Genomic DNA, 22,578 nt, shown 5'->3' on the forward strand with positions numbered 1-22,578 from the left:
CAGAGAGAGAGCGCATGAACGGGGGAGGTTCAGAGAGAGAGGGAGACACAGAATCTGAAACAGGCTCCAGGCTCTGAGTTGTCAGCACAGAGCCCAACGTGGGGCTCGAACTCACGGACTGTGAGATCATGACCTGAGCCGGAGTCGGACGCTCAACCAACTGAGCCACCCAGGCGCCCCGGGTGAGGGCTTTAAATGAAACCTACATAATACCTATAATCTAAATGACCTATACACAACCACATATTTAATAGTCCAACACTATACTTAAGCAACTCATTATTACCTTAGAGACCTAACCTTTAGGAATGGTATTAATCATTCCTTCAAGGAATTCAAGTCCAGAACCAAAACGTACCTTAGGGTCTACAACATTCACATAAACATCTTGATAAGGTCTTAGACGGAACACTTGAGTCACGGTCTGGTCCACGCTAATAGTTTCTGAAACAGAAGAAATCTGGATCAGATAACATATTCAAAAGAAGCAAGTTTCTAATCTATAAATACTCATTTGACATGCAACACAAATGATCCTTAGACATGGGCAAGAAATATTCTCTGCCTTCCAGCATCTTAAAGTTTTGAATTCTCTGCTTTTTAGGTGAAGCAAGCAGGTGAAATAAGCCTGAGCCTCTAGCAATTAAAATACGAGAAAGACAGAGGGGTGCCTGGGCCAGTTAAGTGTCTGACTTCAGCTCAGGTCATGATCTCATGGTTCGTGGGATCAAGCCCCACACCGGGTTCTGTGCAAAAAAAATAAAATAAAAAATAAAATAAAATAAAATAAAATAAAATAAGACAGAAATGGAGACAGAGGAAAATAACGAATTTAAGAAGCAACTTCAAAAAGTTCAAAGAACTGCTGAGGCGCCTGGGTGGCTCAGTTGGTTAAGTGTCCAACTTGGTTCAAGTCATGATCTCACAGTTTGTGAGTTCAAGCCCCACATCAGGCTCTGTGCTGATAACTCGGAGCCTGGAGCCTGCTTCGGATTCTGTGTCTCCTTCTCTCTCTGCCCCTCCCCTGCTCACACTCTGTCTCTCTCTCTCTCAAAAATAAATAAAACAGGGGCGCCTGGGTGGCGCAGTCGGTTAAGCGTCCGACTTCAGCCAGGTCACGATCTCGCGGTCCGTGAGTTCGAGCCCCGCGTCAGGCTCTGGGCTGATGGCTCGGAGCCTGGAGCCTGTTTCCGATTCTGTGTCTCCCTCTCTCTCTGCCCCTCCCCCATTCATGCTCTGTCTCTCTCTGTCCCAAAAATTAAAAAAAAAAAAAAAAAAAAAGTTGAAAAAAAAAATTAAAAAAAAAAAATAAATAAAACATTAAAAAAAAAAAGTTCAAAGAACTATGAAAGTTCAGAAGAGGAAGGAGATCATTTCTCACTTGGAATTAAAGTAGAGAAGGTAGATAAGAGAGAAACAAACTTTTCAATGAACCCATACATCTGGTAAATAAAAAACATAACAGGTGGCAGGAAATGGGATGGTGAGGGTAAGGAAGAAACTATTAGGATTTGGATTTTATAAAATATTTCCCCATCATATTGTATTGTAATGGACATCACAATCCTTTAGAATACATTATAATTTTTTTTCTTTTAAGTACTATTTAAGGAATTACTTTATTTGCTATCAATTAACATTTTGGTTCTTTGATCCCCCATGGTAAGGGGATCAGATCCAGAATGAGAAAGTAGAATGGCGGCTCTGCCTCCTCCACTTACTGACTTCAGACAAGCTAATTCACCTCGCTGAGATTAAGTTTCTTCACTCAGTCAAGAGTTGTGTGGGAAGACAAAAAGAAAGAGACATTACAAAAAGCTCTCAGCACAGTGCCTTGCATTTGTGATAGGTAATGATCAATGTTTCTTTATCCTGTCTCACCCAGAGTAGGCACTTCACACACATCTTGTGAAAAAATATTTAGGAAAGCATGCTTTGCCAACAGTTGTTTTGTTTGGAGTTAAGCATAAAGCTTCACCTATGCAGGTTAACTTTCCCCCTGACAAGAAAGATGGCTTCTTGGGGTGCCTGGCTGGCTCAGTCAGTAGAACATGCAACTCTTGCTCTTGGGATTGTGAGTTTGAACCCCACATTAAGTACTGAGATCACTTAAATAAATAAACCCTTAAAAAAAAAGATGATGATTCCTTCAGTGCCCTCAAGATGCTGACAAATGACATTCCTTGGCAGTTTCAATATCTGACAATTTTTTTAAGGGAACACAATTTGATAAGGAAAGAAGTACGCTGCCCACATTCCCTGAGATTATGAAGAGACATTTCTTACAGTTTCTGAAACAGTTTCTCTAAGTACAAAAATCTTAGAGAAGACAGATGGAATTCTTACCTTTCTGTAAATCTTCCTTAAGTGATTTGACCTGCAAAAGCAGAGGGCTGGAGAAAAAAGCAACAAAGAGATGGGATGCTGTAAGCGGTAATTAACCAGCTTTCTTCACCCCCCAACAAAAGGCAAATAGATCCCTCTGGACATAATGTAACCTGCAGCACAACAAGGGGAGAAAGTTCTCTTAGAAACAAAGAAACTATGCACTTGCACTCAAGGAAACAGATAAATGCTACACAATTTTCAGAGTTCTCATTTCAGCTTTAAAAACGAAAGAATAGACTACTTTTTAAAAGATCCTCGGTTTATCAAATCCTAGAGAACAGGAACATTTTTATGTAAAAGCTAAGAGCTGTCTTGCCCATCAAGCCCCTTAAACAAAATATTCAGAAACATCAGCCTGTCCAATTAGTTCCCTTGATCCTAATGAGAGGTTTACCTGTATTCATCATTGGGGTGAGCAATCTCCACAATGTCTCCAAGCTTGATGTGAGGAAACACTTTGGGGTTCATGACTAGCTCATCATCTGAAAGATAATTGGGCAATTTCAATTAGAAAAGAGACTCATGTGGGCAACCAGTTATGGTATACGTTCTCAGGTTGGGTCATCATAACCTCATACAGGGACAAAGCTAGTGAGTAGATGAGTGGGTCAACTTTTGGGGACCTTTGTCCTCAGAGATCATGTTCTTTCTACTACCACCCCAACGATCCCAGGGAAAAAGCAGTCCTTGCTCTCTGGAAATTAAACCTCTGGGACACCTTACTCCCTTGAGTTATCACATACCTGGCATACACCGGGAATAAACCGTCTGGGTGCCACAGATACAGCACAATCCTTTACATTTATATAGTGTTCAAAGAATTTCCAAAAATACTGTCTTAATGTGATCCTCATAATAAAGCTTCGGATGTAACAGAAGTGAAGAAATGATGTAGGTGATACAGGCCTAAGGGTAAACAGCTGATAACAGCACAACCAAGACTGACTACTAGTCCAGGGTTCCTTCTGCCTAAAGCCTACCACCTCTCATGTCATTAAAAAGAAAAAGAAAAAAAAACAAGCCAAATAAAATGCCTTAGATTTTAGGAGGCAGCACTTGATCAGGGAGAAACTTTGGATACCAGTTCACATTAGGGTCCGATGAGACTCTTAAAATACAAGGAAGACATAATTTCATATGTTTATCTCCCCCACCCTCACTGGGAGTGGGGAGAACTCTTTCTTATATAACAAACTCAGAACCATAAAGACAGAGTGATTTTTTTTTTCTGGTTTAATTTTGAGAGAAAGATATGGTCTTTAATTATGCTAAAATCCATGACAAATAAGTATATCTAAATTTCAAATATAATCAAATCCAACAAAAATTCAACCTAGGATGGCAAAGCACTGGGTTAATACCAAATTTTATTTGGTACATTGCTTCCATTGAAAGTTTTATGCCAAATCCTCTGTGATGCCTTCCCCTAACTTCCATAGTCTGAATTAAACTCCCTGAGCACTGAGCACAAATTCCACTGTTTCATTTTATCTTTTTTTTTTTTTTTTTTTTTTTTTTTTGCATATCTGTCACATCAAGCTGAAAGCTCCTTAAGGACAAGGGACCTTATCATATTCACAACCTTTATGTTTAGCATAGATACGCAGCTAAGTTTGTTGGATGTGTTTTTAATCATAGTCTTGAAGGAGACTGGGTATAGCACCTAGCTATGGTAAACTATACATTGCATAGTAGACTTGCATACATTGTATATACACTGTACATACTATAGCCTTGCATCCTTCCCTCTGACAAGTTATTTCTGTTGTCTATTCAATTCTATTCCACAAATGTTTAGGCAGCATCTATCATTAATAGACATTAATACAAAGTCTAATATTAACAAAGGTCTGCATTTTAGCAGAAATTGTAGTTTTTTTAAATATCTATTTTTGAGACAAAGAGAGTACAAGCTGGGGAAGCACAGAGACAGAGGGACAGACAAAATCCCAAGCAGGCTCCGTGCTGTCAGCACAGACCCGACAGAGCCTCGCTCTCACAGATCATGAGATCATGACCTGAGCTGAAATCAAGAGTCAGACACTTAACCGACTGAGCCACTCAGGTGCCCCAAAAATTGTATTTTAAATATAGCAACTGCCTGGTATATATTGTCCTGGTAATTATAATGATTACATTTACTGAGTGGCACTGAGCATGGTACTCTGCTAAATACTTTACATACATCATCTTACTCAATCTCCACAAACTTTATGATATAGAAACTAGTGTTTTCCCTTTTGGGTAGTCCTTGCCCTTGGGAGACTTACACATACATAAGAGCAAATACACAGTAAAACATAATTTTTAAATGACTGATCGTATTGTTAATTCCAATTTCTGAAGCAAATAAGGTTGTTAGGACAGAAAGGAAAATTATTTCTTTACAAAAAGAAAAAAATCGTATTACTAATTGCCATCCTATTCTGCATATTTATAGACTCAAGGTGTTAAGAGAAACAGAGAAACTTCTAATGTGCTTGAGGTTGTAAGTAAGATAAACTAGGGGCTTGCCTGAGGTCACAGGGAAAGTTAGAGGCAGAGCTGAAAAATCTTGTTTAGCACAGAACAATATGCTGTGTCCTGCTCCTTCTTACTATGCCTGGAAACCAGGCAAAGGTTCATGCTTTGATCATACCTAATGTATATTTACTACTGCTCTCAATGAATGTAAGTTTTTCTTATCTGCCAAACCAGTGCAGACTAGGATTTTATAGAACATATATAGTAAATACATAATATAAAATACAAATAAATGGAAGGTAGTAAACTGGCAACATTCACATCGTTCCTTAAAAATCAGAACACAAGTGCTTTTAGAAGGGGCCTGTGCTCTCGCATGCTACTGCCCTCCCTGCTACTGTATTACACTTGCTGCTTCGCTCAGTTAAGTCACTTCCAGCCTCTATTGTCACGAGTCAGTGTGTCATTTTTGAAGCACTGGACACACTAGAACCTCAGCCAACTTACGCAACCCCCCAAAACGGATCAATACTGACCACTGCCCCCAAAGCCCTTCTTGTGGATGACGAGTTTGTAGACCTTTGTTGTTCTCATCTTGTACTGTTGTTTCCTTCAGCTGTTCCAAGCTTGGGGGAGAGAAGTCATCTTGCCTCCCTGCCACTGAAACACAAAAAGGCTGGGATGTCAGATTTTTCCTTGCAACTGCTCTTTGGTTTTAGGCCAGTGAATATACCAGTACTGTTCAGATGAGTGGCAGCACCAACTCTTGGATGAAATCACTCCTCCAATTACGAGGAGGGTTGGAGGACCAAAAACAAAAAAAACAAAAAACAGAAAACAACCACAAAATCTGGGAACAAAGGGGAATTCAGGCCAGGGTGGATTCTAACTTCCAAGAATATATTCTATCACACACTGAAGGGAAACCTTGTAGTGAATTGGGCACTCACTACCTTGTCTCTATCTAAAACAATAACACCCAAATATTAAAGAGATCTTGAAAGAGGTTTAGCGCATTCATTTTGTAGATGAGGAAAGTGAGGGCCAGAGCAAGGGACTTGCCCAAGGTCACTCAGACACTGAGACACTCCCACCGTCCACGTTCCGCGATCAATCTCCTGGGCAAGGAGAGTATAAACAGGAGGAAGGCAGGAGTTCGTTCTCCGAACGTCCATCTGTACACACTCTCGGCGGTTCCTCCTCCCCAACCCTCATTTCACAGCAGCGGTCACTGCAGCTCAGAGGGATGGAGACTTGTCTAAGATCACACAGCGGGCTGGGGAGTGGGAAGTGGACTCGAACCTGGGTCACGGCCCCCTCCCTCAGGCTCCACAAACCCGGGCCCGGCGAGTAGCCCCACTCACCCGCAGCTCCGGAGCCCCTTCCCCCTTCAGGCCGGGACTCCGAGGCCCCAACCCTCCCGAGGTCCCCTGCGTCTCCTCGGGACGCCCCGCCTACGGCCCCACAGCCCTTGCGGCTTCCGTGCCGGACCTCGAGGAGCCTGCCTGCCCGCCCCAGCCACAGAGCGCTCACCTGAGAACCCGCGCAGCTCCGGTGGCTCCGCCCCGGGGCCCCGCCCCCTTCCCGCCCACCTGCCCCGGGCCGCTCTGGCCGGGCCTCCTCCTCATCTCGGTGTCCGCGCCACTTCCCCATCCGGGGCTCTCGCCAGGGGCGGGGCGTCGTGTGCGGCCTCTAACTCCGGCGGCCTCCTGCGTTTCCCGCCCGGTGACCCGACCGCAGCCAGCCTTAGAAAGAAAATCCTTTTATTCCCAGACATTATCACATAGATCCGTACCGGGAGCTTCGTTTCCGATTCAGTCCCTCGACAGGGCAAACTCAGGCGAGTCTCCCCGGATCCATTAACGGTGTTAATGGACCCTCGCCTGGCCTCACCGGGCTAGTGAATAGCACAAAATAGTTTCCTGGAGAACTTTTGTAAAATGCAAAAGCTGAGCACTCGCAATTTAATGCGATGGACAGTGCTGGGAAGTATTCATTTGGGTGCCCTTTTCAAGTCCCTCCAAACCCCAAACGATATTCTGTACCTCTCTGGTTGTTAATAGCTACAATAGCTTTCACAGACGCCCTTATGAAATGGTCACGTCCCTATTAGGTGGCTGATACTCTCACAGACGGGTGAACAGGGGACACTAAACTCCTCGGAAGGAAGCTCCTGACCCGATCAAGTCCAACTTGGCTCTGAAGGCTGAGCGTTTAACCAGCATCCTTGTTACACGCCAGAGCTCAGTCTAAGCCCCTGTCAGGACATCTTTCTGTTGAGAAAATCAGAACTGCCTCGGCTGTGCCTGAAACTCTCCAAGAGCTCCTGACAAGTTGCCATCTCCATCGAATTGACTTACGGCTTTTGGAAATTTTCTGAATGTTTAAAGAAAAAAGCGTCACATACCACAAAGGAGTGGGGAGAAGAGGCTCTGGCAAGACAAGAGTTTCCTTAAACATCCATATTTTACTTTAGGGTTCAGAAGTTGAAGGACTATAAAATAATTGTAATTTTTTATATTAAAACATGAAATCAAGTGTACTGCAACAGTTGCAAAAAGACTTTCAGGGATAAAATGTTAAATATAAATAACATTTTAATGTTGCTAATTCAGGGGACCCGCTCAGATCTCCCCAGACTTTTATCTGCAGCAGTGGCTGGTAGGAAATTCTTCCATCCCAGAGGGACTAATGGGATTCTCTCTCCCTGGCCTTCAAGGAAATTTGATTTCTGTCTTCTGAGAGATGTCCATGACTGGCGTTTTATCTTAGAAATGCAAATATTTCACTTTTTAACTTGGCAAAAATTAGTAAAAATCTTTGACAGGTTTTGAGCTTTTTAAAAATTGTCAAAGTCTGGTCAAGGTTAGGGGAGGCTGGAGCAGTTAGCTCCTGTACTGGGGATCTAGTCCAGGGGATCCTTGGTTCTAAGATCACTATGTTACAACCAGCTGCACAATAGCCTGTTTTTGGCAGTGTGACTGCACCAGATCCTTCTCTTTTCTCAGTTTTCTGCCTTGTCAGATGGGAATAAAAAGTACATGTATATCCTTGTTCACAAGGTGTTTGAGGGTCAAATGAAATGAGGAACGTGTTACATTAGGTCATTGAAATTAAAAGAATTTAAAATGCTATGTATAAATGTAGAACATTATATATATATATGTATTTTTTAATGCTTTTATTTATTTTTGAAGGAGAGAGAGACAGAGTGTGAGTTGGGGAGGGACAGAGAGAGAGGGAGACACAATCCGAAGCAGGCTCCAGGCTCTGAGCTGTCAGCACAGAGCCGGATGCAGGGTTCGAACTCACAAACTGTGAGATCATGACCTGAGTTGAAGTCAGACATGCAACTGACTGAGACACCCAGGTGCCCCTAGAGTATTATATTTTTTAATGTATTTTTTGTTTGTTTTTCTTGGGGAGGAGAGAGACAGACCAAGCACTAATGGGGGGGGGGGGGGGGGGGACACATGGAATCCCAAGCAAGCTCCAGACTCTGAACTGTCAGCACAGAGCCCAACGCAGGGCTCAGAGAGATCACCACCTGAGTTAAAGTCAGATGCCTAACCAACTAAGCCATCCAGGCACCCCAAATGTAGAGTATTATTGACTAACCAAAAGCATGGAATTCATTACGAAATTGGTTCTCCTCGACTATTAAGGGGTTGCATAATATGTATGATGCTTCCTTTGAACCTCTCCGTGCCTAATACAGAGCTAGGAGCAGGGTTAGGAGTAGGATAAGGTGGGTAAGGCTAGTGAGACACTTCCCTTAGGGCACAAAATGTTAAGGAAGTGTCAAAAAAAAAAAAAAAAAAACCCTCAAGGGAACAAAATAAATAATATTTATTATAATTTTTAAAATAATACAAAAATCCACTATTAACAAAATATCACATTTTAAAATAAAGACAAGATCAAAAATGGTGCTGTGCAGTCATGTTAGAGGCTGAGGCAAAAAGACAAACTAGTAATACTGGGTTTCTCAGATCCGCTTCTATAGGCCGGTAGTTGCCTGAGAAAGTACTGGAGGATGTAGATACTGTAAATTTAGAAATGTTTTAGAGACAATGTCTAATTAAATCATCTGTAGTAGCCTGTGTTAATTGTACACGTGTATGGGATGATATCTGGATTCACAGGCTATAAAACAATAGGGTTGGCATTTGGGTTTACATATCTCCAGCCCTAACCAAAGGTGGGAAAACCACTATTTTGGCAAAAATGTTAACTAGCTCAAAAGATACCCTGATCAAAGAAGAGAGAATTAAAATCTCTCTCAAACATCCAAACCTCTAGCTCTCTAGTCTGCCCAGTTAATAAAGCCCAAAAAGCAACATATTTCTGTTTAACACAAGGCTGTGTGAAATGGAACAAGTTGACTCCATTCTCTGAAACTTCCTTTTTTTTTTTTTTTTTTTTTAAGTTTATTTATTTTTGAGAGAGGGCATGTGCGTGTACGTTAGCAGTGGAGGTGAGAGAAAGGAAGAGAATCCCAGACAGGCTTCTTGCTCTCAGGGCAGAGAGAGGCCTGAAGGGGGTGCAAAACTTGACCTCACAAACCAGGAGATCCTGACCTGAGCTGAAATCAAGAGACGTTTAACTGACTGAGCCACCCAGGCACCCCAATTCTCTGAACCTCCTTAATTCCCTTTTTAATAAATCTTCTTTTCCTTCCTTCAAATGTCTGTCGGATGTCTGCTTGTGCCAGACACGGTGCTAGGTGCTGACCACAGAATGATGAACAAGCCTGGGAAGAGACAGATGATGAATTAGTCAATAAATGAATGCAACGTGGCAATTTCATCCAATGTTAAATAAAGCCTTGAAGAAGTTAAAACAAGATGCCATACAGGACTGGAGGCAGAGGTGCCATTTAGATTTACTGATCAGTGTGATTCAAAGGAGCAGGGGAGTGACATGACCTAAAATACTTATTCAAGTTATAAAAGGATCTCCTGGGCTTCCAAAGATAGGCTCCTAGAATTGCAGCCATTCAGGCCAGGAAAATACTGGATTGGGGAGGGCCAGTAGCAGTGGAGACAATGGGCTCTGGGGCTCCGTAGGAGCCTGGCAAAAGGTGTGTTTCCCCTTTAAGAATCGCGGCCGTAGGGGCGGGGCAGAGGGCTGCTGTGGCCGGGCCCTGGCTGGAGGCCTGACGCGGGAAGAGCCGCCCCTAGGATTGCGCGCGCGCCGCGCGTGGGCGGGACTTGAGTGAGCCCGCATGGCTGGCTCGGGCCCCGGATGAGGAAGTGCGGGGTGGGGGGGCGAGGAGGAAGAAGACCATAGAGACGAAGAGGCGGCGGTGGCTGGAGCGGCCCCGGGCTCTCTCGGCTCGGTAGGCTCAGGTAGCTTTGGCGGCGACTGGGCTGCAGCTGCAAAGGCCGGGCTGGCGGGGCGAGCGCGGGCCGCGGAGCAGGCCTCAGGGTAAGAGGCCGGGGGCGGGAAGGCTTCGGGCGTAGCCGCCCCGCCCCACACCACCCTGAGGGGACCCTCCGCCGGGTGTTGCAGGCTGAGGGGGAGCCCGGGCCCCCCCTCCCTCTTGGGGCGCCGGAGGGAACGGAGGCTGCTCTGCGGGCGGCGGAACGACCCGGGGAGAGGGAGGAGACCAGGCCCGCGTCGCGAGGGGGAAACGGCTTCTCCGAGTCATGGCTCCGACGGGGGAGAGATACTCCTCTTCAACCTCGATGCGGCGGGGGACCCCCAACTTCTCGAGGAGGGCGACGCCCCTTGTCGTGGGCGTACGCTCTTCCCCAGCTCCTGTGCGTTTGTCAGCGGCGCGAGACCCGCTCCTGGGGTGCGAGAGGGCGATTCTAAACTTATTTTAATAAGGAGGGGTAGTACGTAACCCCGAACAAGACCTTTCCCTCGATTTGGTCAGCGCTCCCCAGGTGAAGAGGGAGACTCAAGTTGCCTAAAAGTGTTAGGAGGGAGGGGGGTCTTCCTTTCCTGTAAAAGAGAGACTTACCTTCCTTCTTTTATTTTTCACCTCTACCCCTAGATATAAAGATGAAGACCCTGAGTTTATTTATGGTATTAGAAATCAGTCTTTCTCCCCTCCCCCAGTAATGTCCACAAGACTCTTCCCTGAAGTCTCTTGGTGTGCAATGAGCTTTCCCTTGCACAGTTAAGAGCATGGCGTCTGGAATGTGGTAGTTGTTAGTCTGTCTCCCACTTCCCATCCTTGTGACCTTGGCTAATTGCTTAACCTTTCGGAGTCTCAGTTAGCCTATCTCTAATTTGGGTCCTCTTTGTAAAGCATTGTCTTGAGGGCTAAGGGAGAATTTGTATAAGCGCTTAGTACATAGTAAGCTTTTGGTAAATTGTTGCTATTTACTCCTACTAAAGAAAACTAGTATCTTTTATAGAGACCCAGATTTTTCCATGCATGCCTCCTCCCGTTCCCACCCCCACATCACAGGTGTTAACTCATCCTTTCTCACTGGAAAGGAGACTTTTCCCCACCCTGGGGTGGAGAAAGAGGCACTTCTCCCTTTAAATCCTTCCATGCTCCCCAAATTAACAAAGAGGGTCTCAGAATAATCAGGAGAAAAGACTTTTTGGAAACAGGTCTGTACTGAAAGAGGGAGAGAGAATTGATACCAAAAGCCAGCCTTCCCTTTGTCCACAGAAGCTATCACTTCTTCCTGACTGGTTAGCGATGTCTTCTCCCACTCCCCCTACCTGCTGTAGTGATTAAAAAGCTTCCTGCTATATGCACACCTCCCCCTCCTCAAAGAGGGAACGTCCAACTTCTTTTCTCTTGCTCTCCCAAGAAAAATAAGACTCTCTACCTTTGAGAGGAGGACTCTTTCCTGCAGTGTATTTAGAATGGCACAGATGGTTTCCTTCTCCTCTTCCTTTGAAAAAGAAATGAAATTTTTTTATGCAGAAAGTCTTTGTCAGAAATCAGGAGCATTTTCGCTGTTTCACTCCCCATGTGGAGACAGAGGGATCCTTTTTGTGCATGCTAATAAAGGAAGGAAAAAGGAAACAGTGCTTGATGCTTTTGAGATTTCCTGCACACTCCATGTTGTAGAGCTGGGCCCTGTTTAGTATATAGACTTCCCTACCCCACTTTCTGTTTGTCTAGAGATCTCGTTAAAAGATTCTTCTTTCTCTGTCCCTCAAGAAGAGGCCCCTTCTCCGAATGCCCTCATGGAGGCATTGGCTACAGTGTCCGAATCTTGGAAAAGAAAGCCCCTTTCTCAAGGTGAAAGGAGTGTTGTGAACTTCTGAGGGACTGATCGATATTGTGAGTATTGTCCCTTGACACGAGTGTGGCAGCGCCCAGTGTTACTGTTCTTCATTTTGAGCAGCCCTTTTACATTGGAATTAAAGGGAGGGGAGACCTTCAGACTCGGGATTATTGGGTACATGGTTTTCTGTTCTGTTGTTTTCTTTGTTTCTTTTTTGTACGTTTCACTTATTGCTGTAAACTTTGTGCTCCCAGAACTTTTGTATTAGGGAGTGTTTGAACTACTAAAGTGGAAGGGCCACTTTGTCAGGTTTTTAGTGTTATGAAATGTATTCTAACGAGATTGAGAGCCGCGGGGTTAATCTTTCACTGGTAGTTTGTTTTCTTTTTTTTCATGTTTTTGTTGTTTGGTGGGATAGGAATTAACACTACCGCTGCCACTAAAGAAGAAAAAGTGTTCCATCTTTTTGTGTGTGTAAAGTGTTTTAAATTACCTCTTATGCCCTGAGTACGTGCAGTGGGGCTTAGTCAGAACTCTACCACCATTGTTGGTATCTGTAGATCTGTGAAACAGAAAAGTTATTTAGACTCATGGGATTTTTATGGGCTGCAGGACCCTTTGAGGTTATTTTGTTTGACTTGTTCATTTTACGTGTGAAAAACAAGCCCAGGAGAGTTAAGTGATACATTCAAGGTCGTGCAGCTAGCAGGATAGAGACCCAGGTCTCCCAGTTTGGAGACCAGCAACTAGACTGCTTCCCGGCTTCACTATTGCATTTGACATAGAAAGGTTTTGAGAGGATTGTTCTCAATTCAAAAAGAAAAGAATTTCTAATTTTATTAGGATAACGTTACTGCATACTCCTTATAATTATTGGTCTTTTTTCAGGGATAAATCCATTCCTTAAACAATCGAATTCTTATTTGTGTCACAGTAAAGATGACAAGCCAGTAGCAGCTGGCATGAGTTGTTTGTGAATCTGTGGTTTGTTTTTTGCTTCTGCCTCAAACTAGATAATTACCTAGTGTCCTCACCCAGTAGGTTGGTTATAAGTTGTTAGCAAGGATCAAGCTATAAATCCCTGCCTTCATTTTACAAGTCTGTGTTACTCAGTGTTTCCTCTTACTTCAAGTTTACTTAACACTTTAATGTGAAAACTTTTATAGTTGAGGCAGAGAGCTGACGTTTGGAAAGATAAAGGGATAATACATTTACCAGTTATTTTTTATTCCTATTTGGATCTTGGGAAATAATGTTTAAAATTTAAAAAAAATTTTTTTAATGTTTATATTTATTTAGTTAGTTTTTGAGAGAGTGGGAGAGACAGAGCATGAGCAAGGGAGGGGCAGAGAAAGCGGGAGACAAAGAATCTGAAGCAGGCTCCAGGTTCTGAGCTGTCAGCATAGAGCCCCACTAAGGGCTTGAACCCAGGAATGGTGAGATCATGACCTGGACCAAAATCGGAAGCTTAACTGACTGAGCCACCTAGGCACCCCTAAAATTTTTTTTAACTTACCGTTAAAAAAAAAAAAAAGTACAACATTTAAGTCAGTTGTGATCTCGTCACCCAGGGTAATACTGTTAACATTTGGATTATATTCTTTCAGTTTTCCTATGTGCATATTTTATCAAAATAAGAGAATTCTAATGTTTAGTTTGATAAACTGTCCCAGGCAACTTTCTGTGTAGAGTTAATTTTCTACACCATCATTTTTAATTGTTTCAATGTATTTAGAAATTTAATTTTAAAGAACATGAATGTCTTAAAATATGTCCTTCTGTTTCTGCAGTCTTGTGACATTACCAGTATTTTGATAAATGTCTAGAATGAGAGTTTGATGATGCAAGCTAGTGAGCTGAGAATAATTTTAATCTGCTACTGTAGGCTTGCATCAAAATATTACTTCAACTTTGAGAGTTCCAGCCAAGGCACTCACCTCTTCTGGGTGTCTCAACTGCAGATACTGCTCAGAAACTCAAGGACCCAGGATGGGCCTAGGAGACAAGGAAAGAAAGTCTGTAAATGCCTGTAAAACAGCCAATGTGCTTAGTTGTTTTACAGGTTGAAAATTTTTAGAATAATATCTCTACCAAACAGAAGTTTCAAGTGATGATGGCATTGTGGTGTTTGGCTTTTGTAAATTGGAAGGTTTTTTGGAGGGGGGTGGGGGAGAACCAAAGCTTTAAAATTCTGTTTTGGCCAAAGCCAGTTTACAGCATAGATGCATGCATAGGAAACATAATAGCATTGTTTTCCTTGAAGAATATCTTGGAGCATTCTGTGTGATTATCAATATTGCCTCTTCATGATACACTGTGTTTATTAGTAAGTGTGTATTTGTGCGTGTTTAATTAGGACCATGGGTATGGAAAGGAGTGGTTATTTGTTGGAGACACTGCAGGAGTGGAGTCTGTGGGCTCCAAGTGCTAATTGAACAAAAGTGGAAGGTCAGATATAGTTGTGTCTGGTGGTTCAAGCGTGAGCTCTAGGATAGTGGGGGTGTTATTACTGAGAAAGGCAACAGTGTAAAAAATAAGCATGTAAGTTTACTGAGAACATTTTATTCATCTTTGTTTCTCGTAGCTGTTTGTGTGTAGTAAGACTCAATTATTCACTGGGTTGAATGGGTTCTATCTTGGACATGTTAAGTTTGGGAGGGTTGCCATCCCTTTTTTTTTTTTTTTTTTTAATTCTTTTAAAATGTTTATTTATTTTTGAAAGAGAGAGAGAGAGAGACAGAGCATGAGCAGGGGAGGAGCAGAAAGAGAGGGAGACACAGAATCTGAAGCAGGCTCCAGGCCCTGTCAGCACAGAGCCTTATGCAGGGCTCAAACTCACAAACTGAAATCATGAGCCAAAGTTGGACATTTAACCCACTGAGCCACCCTGGTACCCCTAGAGGGGTGCCATTCTTATAAATGAAACATAGGTTAGGAATTTGAGAGATGATGGGGTTGGGAACAGGTATTTTTATTTATTTTTTGTTTAAATTAGCTTTTAGATGTAATTTGCATATCATACAATTCACTAACTTAAATTGTACAGTTTAGTGGTTTTTAGCATAGTCACAGAGGTGTGTAACTATCACTACAATCAGTTTCAGAATATTTTTATTGCCCCTGAAAGAAATTTTATTAGCAGTCACTCCCAGTTTCTCCAACTCTCACTAAGCAATTTACTTTCCAACTCCATAGATTTGCCTACTCTGGACATTTCATATATATGGGATCTTGTAATGGTCCTTTGTGGCTGGATTCTTTTACTTATCATAATGTTTTCAAGGTTCATCCATGTTGTATCACAAATCGGTACTTCCATTTCTTTTTATGGCCGAGTAATACCCAGTTGTACAGATTTACCACATTTTGTTTATCCATTCATCAGTTGATGGACGTGAAAGCTATTTCCACTTTTTGGCTATTGTGAATAGTGCTGCTGTGAACATTTGTGTGCTAGTTTTTGTGTGGACTTTTTTTTGCATGTATACCTAGGAGTGGAATTGTTGGGTCATGTGGTCACCTATACTTAAAGTGATAGTTTTGAGTCATCGGCATAGCAGAAGGGCTGCAAGAAAAGGTGAGGTCATCAAAAAAGTGAAGCCTGGAATGGGAGGCATGTCAAGGATTAAACTTTTGAGAACACTCACACCTCAGTGGCAGGCAAGGGCAAGGAGCTCTTGAGCACATGGTAGCAGAGAGACCTATGGAGCTGATCTCCACCAACAAACCTGCACTTTTACAGTATCCTTTCCTACACTTATTCTTCCAGTCTGTATGTGTTGTGACAGTCAAAACCCGGAGTGTTTGTTGTTGGGAAAGAGAAACTGAACCAAATGAAAATTGAACATCTCCTCTCTTTTTTTAGCATCAAATAGCAATTCTGCTTTAGCTGTTGACCCCCAATACATACACCAGAATCTAAAGTGCCCCTAGAGGGGTGCCTGGGTGACTCAGTCGGTTGAACATCCGACTTTGGCTCAGGTCATGATCTCGTGGTCTGTGAGTTCGAGCCCTGCGTCAGGCTCTATGCTGACAGCTCAGAGCCTGGAGCCTGCTTTGGATTCTGTGACTCCCTCTCTGCCACTCCCCTGCTCATGCTCTGGTCTCTCTCTGTCTCTCAAAAAAAAAAAAAAAAAAAAGTAAATGTTGAAAAAAAAAATTTTTTTAAGCGCCCCTAGAAATATCCAGGAACTAGAGGAGAAAGGGGAAGGTTGGAGGTCCAAAAATGATTTTTGTCAGTACCATTTATGAAAGAGTCTCATTTGATTCTCACCATACTCTGGACACAACTGTTTATCTCTCTTTGCTGCCTTTTTGGATTCAAGTTTTTTCATCAGCCCTCCTGTGTTATCTAAACTTGATGGACCAGCAGTCTGATTTCCTGTAATTTCTAGTATTTAAATTAGTAGTATAATGTTGTCTACTTTTATTTGTGGAGAGGATTCCTTCAAAACATTAAGGACACCCAGTGGATGAAAGTGTAGGAATGTAAGTAAACTATCGAACATAGATTGGAAAACCAGGAAAGACAAAATGGTCCAAAATGAAAGGACCTATCATCTGTCCTACCTAAGCCCCCAGCTTCAGTCTTCATAGCACGGGTCAGTGGGCAGGAGGGACCTTCTGTGCAAGGAGGGAGGGTTATATATACCTAGAAATATTCAAGGACCACCAGGTAGGTGCTTCTTGACCTGGAGGCAGAGCAAGTGCCTTTTGTGTAAGCGACATGTGTGGGCTCCCCTGGAAAATCAGGACAGGAATAGAGACCAGGTAAGGAAACTGAGTTGTAAAGATTTATTACATGGTGTATAGGAGAGTTCCTCCTGCTCAGAAATCTGAATGTGGTCCGTAGAGAGAAGGTGAGACAGTTCGATATTCAAAACAGTCTGGTAGCCTGCAGTGAGTTTTGCTTGTAATATGTGTATTTTGGGAAAAGATGGATGTTAGAAAGTGGTAGGAGTAGAAATCTGTTGGCTTTCTGAAATATCATTTCTTATGGGCCTTTTAGCCAAAGGGATTTGCCACCAATACCTCAGATAAATTCTTGTTCTGAACTCTTGCTAGAAATTTCTCACCTTTTGTTAGGATTAAGGAGAGCATCAAAAATGAGAGCATGTGGTATCTTACTTGGTTAACCAGTTTCCACCTTGGTTGGGTCAAAGTGGGTTTTGTTGTGGAAACTGCACACATTTGGTAAACTAAAATGGAAAAGTTACTAGCCAGGAAACCCTGGTTCCAAGTGTACTGTTCCTTAGCTATGTGTGTGTGTGTACACCTGCATGCACGTGTGTGTCGACAACTTTAACGATGTACTACACAAATATACATATTTTAGCAAATAACCCATGTTTCGACTACCCAGTGCAAGAAGTGAAACATTCCCAACACCATGGAAGTCCCTTGAGCATCCCCCACTTTCCTCAGATAATCCTGTAATATTTTAGGCAGGTCACTTTTACCTTGTAAGTGTGATGTTAGGCTCTGTAACAGGATGGTGATAGCTGCTCAACTTTGCTCACAGGGTTGGGAGAATCTAAGTGGTGTTTGTGAAGGCACATGGAAAATCTCAAGATGCTGAATAAAAGTCAGGATTCTTCTAAAGAGCTGGTTTAGTGGTATCTTGTGCCAGTCTGGGTAGATCAGCTCAAGTTTGGTAAGCAGTAAAGGAATGGAATTCTGTTGTCTATATCTTCTTTCATACACAATTCTTTTGAGGAAAAGTCAGTATACCAAATTGCTCAGAATCCTACAATATATATTCATTCAGCAAATATTTACTGAGTACCTTCTGTGTGCCAAGCACCTCTTCCAGGCAGTGGGGATATAGCAATGAACAAAACAGGCAAGGTTCATACCCTGAAAACAAGTAGAAAATCGTCTTTATTTTCTTTACATGAGGTCTGTCCTTGGATGCTTAGACATGTCTTATTCTCATCTACATTCACTGGCCCTCCAGATTTACACTGAGAATTGTTTATAAGGCAGTATTTGAATTGAGGCTAGGTAGATGTCTATTAAAGATTTAAGGCATTTATTTTTCTACTAATTCACAGCCTTTAAGGAGGATGTTTTGGTGTCAGATGTCGCCAGCATTTGAGGTAGAATTTTTTTTGTCCTTATTTTAGCCAGTTTTAGCTGAAACAACTTTCTTCTACCCTGCAAGGTTTTAAACTTTTATCCCTTCCTTTGATTTGTGTCAGGGTGAACCGTTTGATGTAAAAGACTTGACTCCATAATCTTCCATCTGCCCTAATGCTGTCATCCGGAGTAGAGACTCAGCCAGTTCCACTTGATTCCTCCATGTCTGCCGTGGTACAGGAATTATACTCTGAACTCCCAGTGAGTGTCTCCAAAGAGCTTCATGCTGACCCTGAGCCAAGTGTGATTCCAGATGTAAAACCCGCAGCCTCAAGCTCTCTTATAAGTCAGAGTAGGGCAGTGCCCTTGGAGCTGCAGAGGACTTGTGCAGAAAGTTGTTGTGAAGAAACTTCTGGCACCTTGGATCATGGGGGTGAGCCTGGGCGGTGTGGGCTGGTGGACACCACAGCAGGAGGTTCTGTGGCTTCTGGGATCTTGGATAGGGAAGAGAAAACCAAGAGCATGGAGCTAAAGGTCTTCAGAAATCAAGGGGACCAGGCGGAAATTATAAGAGACCCCTGTGAGGGAGCAAAGGAAGACCCACATCAACATTCCACAGCTGCTGAAGAAAAGATCAGCCCAAGTCAGGTAAGACATGACATCTCAATTCAGAAGAGTTGAGTGTGAATGACAGCTTTCCAGAATAACACTTCACATAATAAAGGACAGATGCTGACAGGTAGCTTATGATTTGTTCTGGAAACACTTCCAAAATGTTGATTTTGATGTTAACTTTCTTTTGATAATTTTTAAAAACATTTGTGTCACAGCAGACACTTGAAGAGAGGAGGAAGTGCTTACCTAAAGAAAAAATGTCACTTCTCTGAAGCAGCCATCATATGTGGAATGTTGAGTCTCTGTGATAGTCATGTGATATTTCTGCATTTGATTTTAAGAAATGATGGATACTCATTCCTTAAGTTTTGGTAGTATCATGAATAGGGTGGAGTGACATGTCACAGAGAGATCTCTGAGGGAGTCTGCTTCATAGGATGGATACCCTAGAGGAATCTCCGTATTTCAGGAACTGGTGCTTAGCTTTGCAGGTCTAGAAACTTGACTTTTGTTTTTTGGTATATTAGAGGTGATGGTCTCCAAAGGACTGACCCATGTTAATCCACTTCATGAGAGACTAAAGTATAAATCACAAAGTCAGTTGTTTAATTCACAGTGAAAAGGGGAATCATTACTTGGTAGGAATGGTCACACTGGCTGGTCAGTATGTCTTCTCCGTGTAGGCAAGATCAAATTTCTTTCTGTAAGTGTGAAATTAGAGTAATAGGGGTTAGGTAGGTAAGACTAATGATTAGCAAGCTGTGATAGTCTGAGGAACCCAGGTTCCTGTAAGACTATACCTGTCAAGTACACTAGAAAATTTACTTTCTCCTCTGGATGGTGCCTTAGACCAGGGTTCAGACACCTTTTTTTCTGTAGGGGGCCGTATAGTAAATATTTTAGACTTTGCAGGTCATAAGGTCTCTGTCAAAACTACTCAACTCTGCCCTTGTGGCATGAAAGCAGACATAGACAATATAAAAATGAATGAGTATCTGTATTTCAGTAAACCTTTTTTATGAGCACAGAATCTGGCCCATGGGCTGTAGTTTGCCAGCCCTTGCTGTAGACCCACAAATAAATTCATATTCTTTGGGTTTTCTGGGCTAGGCTCCATTTCCCACCTTATAAATACGTCATTTCTTTACACAGGTTACAGAACAGTTGATTGTTGTTAGTAGGCTTCATATATTGACCAAGGTTAGGAACAGATTAATCTTTTCAGGTAGGAATAATTAAGTAACATCAGATTTTATGCTATGATGTCCTAACCTTAAAAATAGAAGTGAGGTAACAGATTGAGGATCTAAAAGTTTCTTGATCTGGTGGGCTCAGTCTAACAAGGTAAAAATTTTTTGTAATTTATTGAAAATTTCATGTAATATTTGGTGTAAAATAAAAATAGGTATACATATATGTCTTCCAATCTAAGAAAATTACTGTCCTTTGTCCTTCCCAGCTCCACCAGAGATAAATACAATTTTGATTTACATAAACCAAAATGAAACTTAATAGATATAAATGTAAGATTTTCTACTTTGTTCCAAAAAGTGAACTTCACAAGTGGGGGGAAAAAAGCAGAAGTGTCTTTGGAGAAACAAAAGACCTATAGGTTTTAGCTAGTTCATTACAATTGACTTTGTGGAATGGCCATCCAGAAAAGCCAGTTTGCTCTTAATTTAGCACATTAACAGAAATGTGTTACCTGGACTTGAGAGGTAGCAGTTGTATGCTGTTGTGTGCTAGCTAGCCTGTAGCTAGAGTATCATACTCAGAGTCCCCTCTCCTCCCAGCACTCAGATGACCTCAAGATGCCTCTGGGGTTAGGGAGGCCAGAGGGGAAGGAAGGAATTATCAGTACTGGCGTCACTGGCTGAAGTGGGGTCCTATCTCCTCATCCCCATGCTGAGCCTGGTGTCATATGTCTCATGTGTAGAAGGAGTATAGAAAAACAGGAATGCATTCCTGATAAAGAATTCACACTAATGACAAAACCTGAAAATATGCCGTTGGAAGCCAGTTGCTTGGGTATGTCCTATGAAAAAAGAATCAAGAGAAGCCTTCAAGAATTTGGAGAACTGTTGGGGCACCTGGGTGGCCCAGTTGGTTAAGCATCCGACTTCGGCTCAGGTCATGATCTTGCGGTTTGTGGGTTTGAGCACCATGTTGGGCTCTATGCTGACAGCTTAGAGCCTGGAGCCTGCTTCAGATTCTGTGTCTCCCTCTCTCTCTGCTCCTCCCCTGCTCTCTCTCTCTCTCTCTCTCTCTCTCTCTCACACACACACACAAAAATAAACATTAAAAATTTTTTTTTTTTTTTTTTAAGAAAGTCTGAATGAATGCTGTGGACCTCTCAGGAAAGCAGACTACTATTTGAGAAAGTTTGCAGAGACCAGACATCCTTGGACCTCAAGAATTCTTGGTAGATTGGCAAAACACCACAAACAGAACACAACTGGTGAATTGGGAGAACATATTTGCAACATGTATCACAGATAAAGGGCTTATCTAATATATAAAGAACTCCTTTTTCCTTTTTAAGTTTTTTTATTCTTTTTTTTTAAATTCATTTATTTATTTTGAGAGAGAGCACAAGTGGGGAAGGGGAAGGAGCGGGGGTGGTGGTAGAGAGTCCCAAGCAGGCTCTGCACCACCAACACAGTCTAGTGTGGGGCAAACCCACAAACCGCGAGATCATGACCTGAGCCGAAGTCAGATGCTTACCCGACTAAGCCACCCAGGTGCCTCTTAAGATTAAAAAAAACTTTTAAATGTTTATTTATATTTGAGAGAGAGAGAGAGAGAGAGAGAGCGCGCGTGCGCTCATGCGAGCAGGGGAGGGGCAGAGAGAGAGGGAGACAATCTGAAGCAGGCTCCAGACTCTGAGCTGTCAGCACAGAGCCCGACATGGGGCTCGAACTCACAAGCTGTGAGATCATGATCATGACCTGAGCCAAAGTCGACGCTTAAATGACTGAGCCACTCAGGCGCCCCAAGATTTTATTTTTAATTAATCTCTACACCCACGTGGGGTTCAAACTTAGAACCCCAAGATCAAGAGTCATGTACTCTGCTGACTGAGCCAGCTAGGTACCCTACTAATGTATAAAGAACTTGTAGATTGAGGAATGGAAAACCCATTAGAAAAATGAAGAAAGACTTGAATAGATGATTCATTGTGTGTGTGCATGAATGTATGTGTTCTGAAACACATGAAGAGTTGGTCAACCTCACTTATAATTAGAGAAATGCAAATTTAAGCAATCAAAATACCACTTTTTACCTATCAGAGAAGATGAAAAATTGTGGAAACATATCTGGTTGGCAAGGTTGTGAGGGAATAGTGTTCTCACATATTTGCTGGTGGGAATGCATACTGATTACAACCTTTCAGAAGAGGAATTTGGCTGCACCTAACCAGAATGTATATGCTCTGACCTGTTGACCCAGCACTCTCATTTCTAGGAATCTACCCCAAATATACACCTCCAAAACTGCGGAAATATATATACCAAAAGTTATTTTTTACAGTATTGTTTATTACTACAAAATGTTTGAAGCAACTTAAATGTCCACATAGAGGAGAGACGTTGAATAAACTGTAGCATGTGTATTTTATGTCCATATATGCAGTACATGCACCTGTGATAAGGAGTTGAGGAGGATCTCCATGTACTGATATGGAGTGCTTTCCAGGTGTGTCAGGGCTCCCCAAAACCACCTCCAGGTTTGGTGATTCCCTGGAACTTGCAGGACTCAGCACATGGTCATATTTGTAGCTAAGATTAATTGCAACGAAAGGATATAAAGTGATCAGCAAAGGGGAAGCATG

General features: G+C 42.5%; 2 protein-coding genes across 28 annotated transcripts in view; one reads left to right on the top strand and one right to left on the bottom strand.

Moving 5' to 3' along the window:
- DEPDC5 (DEP domain containing 5, GATOR1 subcomplex subunit) overlaps positions 1–6,430 on the bottom strand; it is a 147,026-nt gene extending 140,596 nt beyond the window's left edge. For 7 of the 15 annotated variants that reach the window (XR_006195092.1, XR_006195091.1, XM_042909811.1 and 4 more), the window contains exons 1-5: positions 6,216–6,320; positions 5,388–5,511; positions 2,783–2,870; positions 2,347–2,393; positions 359–444 (exon numbers count right to left, since the gene is read on the bottom strand). Coding sequence is in view for 10 of the 15 variants with exons in the window: in XM_042909811.1 (XP_042765745.1) it covers positions 359–444; positions 2,347–2,393; positions 2,783–2,870; positions 5,388–5,445 (279 nt within the window). In the remaining 5 variants the exon portion in view is untranslated. Of the gene's footprint in view, positions 1–358; positions 445–2,346; positions 2,499–2,782; positions 2,872–5,387; positions 5,512–6,215; positions 6,328–6,384 lie in introns of those variants that run through there. The other 8 variants (XM_042909813.1, XM_042909814.1, XM_042909812.1 and 5 more) reach the window with 6 other exon arrangements.
- A 3,741-nt stretch (positions 6,431–10,171) lies between these two features.
- PRR14L (proline rich 14 like) overlaps positions 10,172–22,578 on the top strand; it is a 58,736-nt gene continuing 46,329 nt past the window's right edge. For 4 of the 13 annotated variants that reach the window (XR_006195571.1, XR_006195572.1, XM_042911685.1 and 1 more), the window contains exons 1-2: positions 10,298–12,109; positions 18,254–18,779. Coding sequence is in view for 9 of the 13 variants with exons in the window: in XM_042911685.1 (XP_042767619.1) it covers positions 18,306–18,779 (474 nt within the window). In the remaining 4 variants the exon portion in view is untranslated. The other 9 variants (XM_042911678.1, XM_042911679.1, XM_042911680.1 and 6 more) reach the window with 9 other exon arrangements.

This window comes from Panthera leo, chromosome D3, assembly GCF_018350215.1.
Source record: "Panthera leo isolate Ple1 chromosome D3, P.leo_Ple1_pat1.1, whole genome shotgun sequence".
NCBI classification, from domain to species: domain Eukaryota; kingdom Metazoa; phylum Chordata; class Mammalia; order Carnivora; family Felidae; genus Panthera; species Panthera leo.